Here is a 9,347-nt window from a genome sequence, read left to right as displayed (position 1 = left end):
TTAGATCTGAACTAAGACACTTTCTTTCAATAAAAGTCCCCTTCCTCTTTTGGGACAGTCCTGAGGGCCTTTCTAGGAAGTTGATCTACCGTGCCATGTTTGAGATAGTCTCATTTCCTGACTTAGACATGCTTCTGGACTAGAATCAGGCTATTTTTCTTTTGCTAAAAATGGCAGTTGTGAGGACAAGTATGCATCACTATGCCCACTTTCTTCCTTATAGAATCTTGTGGACTGGTTGGCTTGGAACTGTGATCCGCCAAATCTAAGCCTTCTACATGACTGACATGACAGGTTGAAGCTACTGTAACTCAGCTATTGGTTGAGAAACTTTTGCATGTTATGCCCAGACTGCCCTCACACTGCAATCCTCCCAGTCTCAACCTCCCAAGTAGCTAGGATTATAAAAAAAGGAACCATTTGCACCTGGACTAGTTGCCCCTTAAAGGATAAAATCACTAGGTCTAGAGGTGTTCAGTGGTATAGCATGTATTTTGCATGCCTGAGTGTTTAGATTTATCCCCAGCTCTCCTGCTCATCCCCCCCCCCAAAAAAAAAAAACTTATCTATGTGATTTTTCAAATTTACAATCATCACAGAACTTAGAAGGGAGAGGGAAAGAGATAAAGAACATATGACGAGGGGCTGGGAAGGTGGCTCAGTGGTAGAGCACTTGCCTTGCATGCCTGAGGCCCTGGGTTCGATTCCTCAGCACCACATAAGTAAAAAGAAAAAAGCCGGAAGTGGCGCTGTGGCTCAAAGGGTAGAGCACTAGCCTTGAGCTGAAGAGCTGAGGGACTGCGCCCAGGCCCAGAATTCAGGCCCCACGACCGGACCCAAAAAAAAAAAACAACAAAAAAAAACACATGATGAGGTAGGGAGAAACAGAGTATGTGCGGGTGCAGATTATACAGGCTCTTGAAGGTCATGAACAAAGTCATTAGTTTTAAAAAGAGAAGCTGTATTATCTAACATATTTTAAAATAAGGATCCCTCTGGTTGTTCTGTGAATAAGCAATAGGAATAAACATGGAAACAGGATACCTACTACACAGTTTAACAGAAGGGAGGTACATGTGTTTACTAAAAGACAGACACAAAACTTTTTATAGTAACTTTATTCATAATGACCACAAACTGGAAACAATCCAAATTTCCATCAACATTAGAATGGATAAACTGTGGTACAGTCATACAATGGAATATGACACAGAGTCAAAAAATGAACTGCTGCTACAACATGGATTACTCTTGTAGACATATGTTGAACAAGACACAAAAGAGTGCATGTAATTATTTTACTTACAGTTTTAAAACAGGCAAAACTTATGGTGATAGAAGTCAGAATAGTTATCTTTGTATGAGAGGCATAAGGGCACCTACTGGGGCAACAGAATTATCTTCTACCTTGGTCTGGTTGATGCATTCATGGGTGTACATAAAAATCCAGAGTACACATGCAATGTCTCTAAACTTTAATCTCAATGGAAAAACAAACCAAAATTAAATATAAGGAAATTATATAAATAGGGCGATAAAATCATGTCAATCAGTATTGTCTGGGTTTTTCTGCCCTTGAACTTTGGGTGTGGCCATGTGCTTTAAGGGTCTAGAAGTTATTTCCCTAATTTTTTTATTTCTCAAGGTAAGCAGCATACTTTGATGGTATCTGCTTGTCAGTCTGAGCCCCAGAAGGACAATTTAGATTAGTGAAGTCTTTTTTCTGCAGAAGGGTCACAAAGTAAATTTTAGGTGGGACAAAACACTGTCAAAACTAATCAACTTTGCCACTATGGGGCAAAAGCAGCCAAAAACAGTTCATAAATACACAATACTATATTCCAGTGAACTTGATTTGGAGAAATGTGAAGCAGGATGGAGTTGTCAGGCAACCCCTTCCTAGAACAAAATCTGTAGTCAAGCTGCAAAGTGTTTGCACACTAAAAATTTGTAGTTATCCCATCACAACATGATAAATTAGTTTTCCATCCATAAAAGAAGTAAAATAACAGAATCTACTGTCTCAGTGATCAGCTGACAGGCATTCATGAAAATGCCACTGGAGGATAAAGAAATAACTTACATAGGGCAATTCATTAAGGAGAGGTTAAACTGTTATTTGAGATGATGAAAGCAGGTAATCTACCCTTTATTAAAGAAAATCAATTTTGCTGTTGGCTGCATTAGATAATATGAAGAGATGAACCCAGATAGGAATGGGTCAGTTTACAAATAGAAACAAAAAAGAATAGAGAATTTATAAAGTCAAGTACTGACTCAAAAGGAGGCAACTTTTCACTTACAAGACAAAAATGAGAAATCCTTTAACTCCAAGGTTCACTAAAACCTAGCTTTGCAACAAGAATAAAATCAATGGATGACTAAGATACCTCTGTCAAGATCTCTGAGTTAAGGCTGTGACACCAGTTAAATCCCGTAATGTGGGAAAAAGGCTTCAGGAAAGAAACAGAGTCTGGTTCTCCTACTTAAGACTGAAAGGTTCCACTGACCCAGATATTAAGTTCAGAGAGACATGGGAACAAAAAAAGCAAAGAAATAAGCAAATCTAAAAATGCATGTTAAATAGATACTATTTTGGGGTTGTCTCCTGTGTGAGGTGATGAGGGCATTCTGCAGGTAGGAAAATAAGAGAACTGACCAGAAGGGCTGTTGTTCTTCTAATATTTTGTTAAATTTACTTACTTTTAAATTCCAGAAGAGCCAAAAATCATCTGTAAAGGAAAGTAGAAAGTAAATAGCAAGGCATTTTCTCCTAGGGTTGATGCCTACAAAAGGAAAAACGGATGTTAGCTCTTATGAGGTACTGTCTTTTTCTAATACTCAAGTATTTTCTTAGTTCAATCTAAGTAGTTGTCCAGTGTTTCACCTCTATATGTAGGTGCCTTTGGAAAAAAATTAAGACTTTATGTCATGGATATACTTAATATTACAGTGTAGATTTATGTGAGTACACCTGGTTTGAATGCTGACTACTCATTATGGTTACTAGGGAAAATTGCAATCTCAGTTTGTTTCTTAACAACGTTCACATATTTAAACCACATGCTAAGTACTGCACAAAATTCTGGAAATACAACAATGAGGTCCCTAGTCACAAAGAAGCTTCATTTTTAATTGCAAATATGTAGCTAACATCTATCAGCCAATAGGCAGAATGACTGTGAAGGTCAAATGAGTCTGTGAAAAGAGATTCAAAGATTAGAAAACACTACACAAATATTTATCTGCCCAACATTTACTGGAATGCCAGGCATTGTGCTAAGCACTAGATATATAATAGTGAGCAAGGCTTACATTGGTCCCCTGCTCTTATAAAGCTTACACCTAACAGTAATCAATTAGCAGTAACAAGTGTTAAAAGTATGGCTGGGGAAGCACAGGGGACTTAGGGAGTGTATGGTCAGGACATGTAACCTAGAAGCTTCTGTGATCAAATAGAATGTAAACTGAGATCTGAAAGATGAACAGCAATTTGTATTGTATTCTAAGATAATGGTGAAAGCAGCACAGTAGTATGACCAGAGTGACTCAAATTTTTAGCTTGGGTCAGGGCAACTAGATGGCTGGCAGTGATGCCATTTTACTGAAGAAAAGGAAAATTAGAGGGAGAGTAGTTTTGGGGACAAGATATTGATGTGTTATGGTGAGTATAAGACAACAAAGTGGATTTAGGTTAGCAATTAGACATAGGATTTAGCAAAAATCTCAAAAGGAGATATGAATTTGGGAGCATCTTCATACAGACAGTAACTCAAGCCGTGGAAGGAGAAGAGATCAGCTAGAAAGGCAATGGGAGACAAAGCAAGGAAGATTAATCAGGCACCCAGAAAAAAAAAGACAAAAGTTAAAACAACTCTTCTAAGATATACATAAAAGAAGAGGTTCCAGAAAATAAGACTGAGAAAGTCCAACTGCAGCAAGAATATCCTCAAAGCTAAAGTAATTAAGTATTTGAAGAAGCATAAGAATATTGACAAAATTGTATGAGCTTGGTAGAACAGTGTAATGGCACTATGGAAGAGTGAGAAAGCCATTTTTCAAGAAAACTGATGAGAATGGGAGATACAGGAAAGTAACTGGTAAGGACACAGATTTTAAAAAGTGGCACTTAACTGTATTCACCAATACCACAGGACCAGTAACAACTATATATTTATAAAAAAGAAAAAGAAAAAGAGACTGCCATGCAGCTACAGAATTACTTAATACAGGAAACAGTAAAACACATTTTTTTTTTTTTTACAAACAAGACTAGTTATAGCAAATTCTCGATTACTGAGGGTCAGTTTTTAAAATCCTTGGTTTATATCTTCCCCCACCCCACTCAGTGACTATATAATGCGAACTAATTTTATTATCACCTTAAGCAAAACATACTACAACTTCACAAAATATACACAATTTCAATATTTGGGGAACTAAGATTAGAAAGCAGAAGCAGCTTTCAGTTCTTCCAATTTTTCTCTCAAGTAATAAAGCATTTGCTGCAAAAGACAATACACAAAGCTATTGGAAAATTACCGGTAGACTTTTCTGTTCAGTTTTCACTGTGCAGACATTTAAGTTTACTCTTTGCTAACCATGATAGCTGGTCAAAACCACTTCTTTTTCTGCCTTAATTATGTTGAACAGGACAGAACCTTTTAATCTGATTCAGTATCAATTACTGACTTATTAATGCTTTTGTGAGCTACTGGAACTTATAAATATCTTTAATGCACTCCATCAGCCAAATGGGGAATGCCTACCAAATATACCATCAGCTTCTACCGGTAATTTGCCCTGTCCCTTGAAATAAGATAATGTACAATGGAGGGAGTCTACTGGCACTTTGGGAGGGATAATTCTTCATAGTACCAGGATATCCTGTGCACTGCAGTAGGAAAGGATCTTAAGTGCCAGCAGAACCCTCTAGTAAATATGACAACCAAAAAGGTGACCCTATACATTTTCCAGAATCCTCTGGAAGGGTACTGCTTCTGGTTGAGAACCACTGATCCAACTTTGGCTTAGGTTCTTACAGACAGCATTTACTTAGTCTACTTAAGACATGCCAGTTCCTTCTAAATTCCTGTTTGAATCCTGGTTCCTTGAATTTGCTTGATATGTGAAAACAGAATAAGCTGTACTACTCAAGAGGATTTAGTAGCACAAGAGTTTCAAATTGTGCATGAGGATCTTTGAGTTACAAATTGGGTCTGTTTTTACATCAGTTTTAGATATTGGGCTTTACTGTAAGATTGCCTTTTCACAGAATAAATCTGAGAAGTACTGTTGTAGATATCTTGCTAGAAATAAAGAATTACTGAAATCTGTGAATAAGGCTGCATCTTGGGATGTGAATATTCATACTTGATGCACTGTCTTAATTACTGAATGTGTAGCAAAGTTCTAAATTCTAGAATAAATCCATTTCCAGCAGCTAACAAAATCTGACATTGTATCATTTTAAAATAAATGGTCTCCATTAAACACATTTTTTAAATAAAGTATTAACACTCATGCAGATAAAACAAATAGAAAAGTATCTCACAACTCCTCAAGTACAACAATCTTTTCCTCACCCTTTGATTAGGCCAATCTTCTGTCTAGAATGAAAAAAAAGAATTACTAACTGCCAATCAAGATTCTATACTTACCATAGTTCTTTGATAATATATTGGCTGATAAAACAGCCTCCAGTTGTGAAAAATCCAGGGGAAAGCCCCAATAGTTGGTTATTCTTATCTCCAAATTGTAGGAAGCCTCCTAAATCAGCAATTTAAAAATAATTCTTGCTCCCCTGGCTAAGTTTTGATTACCTCCTCCATTAGTAATATCACTGGGATAGGAGAAGCTAAGAGGGAGAAAACTGGTCAATATTTACCTCAGACTCAGATATATATGTTTTAAAAAAATAGTCTCAAAACATTTTGTTAAAATACCTCCACTGTATCTAAGTTGTTCCTTTTCAGAAAACACACGAACTTGCTACATGAATATCTGCAAATTGGTTCAAACACACACTTATGGAGTTGATCGTTTCAGACTATATCAGAATTTTTAACACTTTGTTAAGAGCTAAAATTTTTGGCATGTATCTTCTGAACACCTTAAAACTACGCTTCTAACTCACAGTATCAATACTAAACTTACTGAAAATCAATTATACCATAAAAACAAGGACTTTGCCATTAAACTAAGTTTTTAAAAAAGGTGGAATTCTCATGTTTCAGTCCCACGCTGCCAGATAAGATGGAAAAAGGCAACTTTCAGAAGGACTTGAATTGTGATCTATTTGGACATCTTGTAGTAAACTCAGTGTTTTCCAACAGTCCAAATTAGTATCTTGAAAAAAAATCAAATTTTTGCTTTTAAAATTGAATTCTTGTTTCACTGTTGTACTACAAAGGTTTATGGACTTGCTTCACTTCTTTCTCTCACAAGGTCATCCCAGCCGGGATCCATTTCAGTTGTGGCGACTCGAAACAGGGCTTGGAGATGCTCATCTGTCAATGGCTGGCTCAGTGTGTGTTGGTTTCTCGTCAAATATGAGAAAGCCTTTTCACATATTTGGCTACTATCAAACAAGGATGCCACCTTATAGGCAACGCCTTTGATAATTGGGTAAGATTCAGCAGACAGTCCAGCATAGAACTGCCCCAAGTCTTTGACTCTGTATTCATTCCAAAGATCAGTGTTTGCCTGAAGCTTGGTTAACTCCACTCTTACTGAAATGGGTGCATATTCAGGCTTGAAGTTAAATGGATTTGAAAACAGTTCTAAGTCCTTTTTAATGAATCTGAGGTCCTTAAAATGTCTCTCAAAATCTTTTTGTAGACGGCAAATCACCATTTGATACCGGTCGGGATCAAATATTCTGTGATCTTCCTTGAACTGATGTCTAAGCTCATCAACAACTTTGCTGAAGGCAGGAAAGTCTGTTAGATTATCTTCCTCCATGTGCCGGTGCAATAAATTCAGTTTACCCTCAAATGCACAAATGCGGTCAAAGGCAGCAGCAGCAAAGACTTTAGTAAGTTGCAATTCTTCACTCAGTTCTCGAAGGTAGTCCATAATATCCACCAAGAAGCCAAAGTCACAAAGCCACTGCTTGTCTGAGAAATGGACTGTTGTGGCTCCGACTGAAACCAAGAATGCTTCTATTTCTCTTCTCAGTGCAAATACTAGTTTTAAAGTTTTCCCTCTTCTGAGCCAATTGTTCAGACATCGTCCATTAACCCTTTCGCCATGCTCAGATTCAGACTCAGTTAGTAAAGGCTGAAACTCGGGTCGCCTCACTCCTCTGGTCTTGATCATCACTATCCACTCAGATATGGTATTTATGATCTGATTAACATCTACATCGTAAGAACTCAACAGTTCCAAGTGAAGAAATCCTGAATAGTGGATAACATTCCAACAGTTGGGGCTTACAGCCTTTTCTCTCATGTATGAGACCAGTCCTGAGTTCTCACCAATCATTCTTAAGGTATGGGTGGTGGTCAGTCCAACCATTCGCTGCAAGCTGAGCCCTGCTGTCTGCAGGGCCTCTAGAATTGCCGCCATGAGCGCCCCAACACTGAAGTGATGAGTCAGATTGATCATGGTCAGAAGATCTTCTTGCACCTCCAAGTCGTGGTCCACACCACGAATAAAGACCAGGAGGTAATTCTCATAGGCCACAAAAGCCTGATCGTCCAGTGCAAGAGAATAGGCTTTGAAGTTTCTGGCTCGGCTATAAAGCTGACTGCGTAGGTTGCTGTCAATGCTCAGAATCCTCTGCCTGGTAATCTCCGGAGACAAATCAATGCCTTCCAGAACGCCTATGTGATCCGGCAGCATCTCTCTCAGCAACACCTCCATGCACTGGTATACAAAGTCTCCCTCCGTCCAGCCGCGACCCCTCAAGGCTAGCAGGCGGCAGAGCCCGAGGCCTGCACGTATAGCTCTCTCCTCGGCAGTAAACGCAGCTGCCACCGACAAATCACCCTGACGCAGACGCTCCACTAGGGCCGCACGCTCCTCCTCCCCCACAAACCGCTCGTAGAATTCGTGCTCGGCCTCGTAGTGGCGCCTGACGTCGCGTTCTCGGGTGGAAGCGACAAGGCGGTGACATACCAGGCACAGGGCTCCGTCTCCCTCCGGGGGTTCCACCACCAAGTAACGCTGGGTCCACTCGGGCCGGAAAACGAGAGCTTCGTCGACTTCCATTCTAACCCTTTTGGGCGTCATCCACATTCTGCGGGAGGCCACAACAGCAGACCGACCTCGAGCAGGCCGCAAGACGAAGGGAGGAGCCGGACCAGCGCCAAGCACCTCCTCTGCTCTGCGCCAGATCACCCGAGCTCCGAACACCAGCCCCTGCCACAGCAACTCCCTTCCTATTGGCTGGAGATTTCGTATTCACTGAAACTCGTAGGCGTAAGCCAATAGAAAGAGCGATCGGGGAACTGTACCGCGCAAGCGCACAGTCTTATAGCTTAGTGGACTGCAGCCCCTTTAAGGCGGGACAAGGAACCCCAGGAAGTCGGTTGTCGTAAAAGCCCAGAAACTTGAGTGATATTCCAGTCATCCAATCAATAGCTGCCACTGGAGGGTGGCGCAGGATAGCGTAAACCAGGACTGAAGGAAGAACGTGAGCACGAAGGACTGAAGTGATTGGCTGACGGCCTTCCTGGCGAAAAGGCAGCCGTGACTTCAGCGCCTCCCGCGCCAAAATGGCGCTTGTTACGGGAATTATCCGGCGTTTGGACGAGACTGTGGTAAACCGCATCGCGGCGGGGGAAGTTATCCAGCGGCCGGCTAATGCCATAAAGGAGATGATTGAAAACTGGTACGGAGAGAGTAGAGCTGAGGATCGCTTTAAAGGCTACGACTTAACGGGCCGCTGCTCGGCGTGGCGCGACCACGCCCTCTTGCCGGCGGGTACGGCGCATGCTCGCAGGGGCGGAGGCCGCAGGGACTCCGGGCGTCCTCCTCCCCGCACCCTTTCCCTGCCCTGTGCCGATTTTCCGCGCACTTTCTAGATTATTCCGAGTTCCGAGTGCACGTAAAAGGGTGGACTTGGTATTGCTTGAATGGTGCCCTTAGCGAAGGAAGCTTCTTAACTTAAAAACTGTGCAGAAGATGTGAGATGAAGCACGTATAAACGTTGGTGTGTGTGGGGAACCATCTTTTTCAGCGAATACCATGCTAATCAGGTTCTCGCTTATTCGCTCCAGAAATAATCCACGCATAAAGGCACAGTTCCTTTATATTCAAATAAATCGTTTGAGTTTTAAGACAGGTGAATGGTATTGGGGATTTAATTTCTGATGCCCATTAAGGCCAATTTAGTGACTAAG

General features: G+C 40.8%; 2 protein-coding genes across 2 annotated transcripts in view; one reads left to right on the top strand and one right to left on the bottom strand.

Annotated features, from left to right (window-relative positions):
- Positions 1–1,097: 1,097 nt before the first annotated feature.
- Positions 1,098–8,339, bottom strand: Epm2aip1 (EPM2A interacting protein 1). The gene has a single exon (XM_042666396.1). The coding sequence runs from the start codon at positions 8,239–8,241 to the stop codon at positions 6,415–6,417; it is 1,827 nt and encodes a 608-aa protein (XP_042522330.1). The 5' UTR covers positions 8,242–8,339; the 3' UTR covers positions 1,098–6,414.
- A 328-nt stretch (positions 8,340–8,667) lies between these two features.
- Mlh1 (mutL homolog 1) overlaps positions 8,668–9,347 on the top strand; it is a 51,693-nt gene continuing 51,013 nt past the window's right edge. Inside the window, exon 1 of the mRNA XM_042666518.1 lies at positions 8,668–8,836. Within this exon, the coding sequence (XP_042522452.1) occupies positions 8,721–8,836 (116 nt within the window). The 5' untranslated portion in view covers positions 8,668–8,720. The remainder of the gene's footprint in view (positions 8,837–9,347) is intronic.

This window comes from Dipodomys spectabilis, unplaced genomic scaffold (genome assembly GCF_019054845.1).
Source record: "Dipodomys spectabilis isolate Male_0828 unplaced genomic scaffold, ASM1905484v1 ptg000365l, whole genome shotgun sequence".
In the NCBI taxonomy this organism is placed as follows: domain Eukaryota; kingdom Metazoa; phylum Chordata; class Mammalia; order Rodentia; family Heteromyidae; genus Dipodomys; species Dipodomys spectabilis.
Note: the sequence above shows the minus strand (reverse complement) of the source record. Positions and strands in the feature narration are given on the sequence as shown.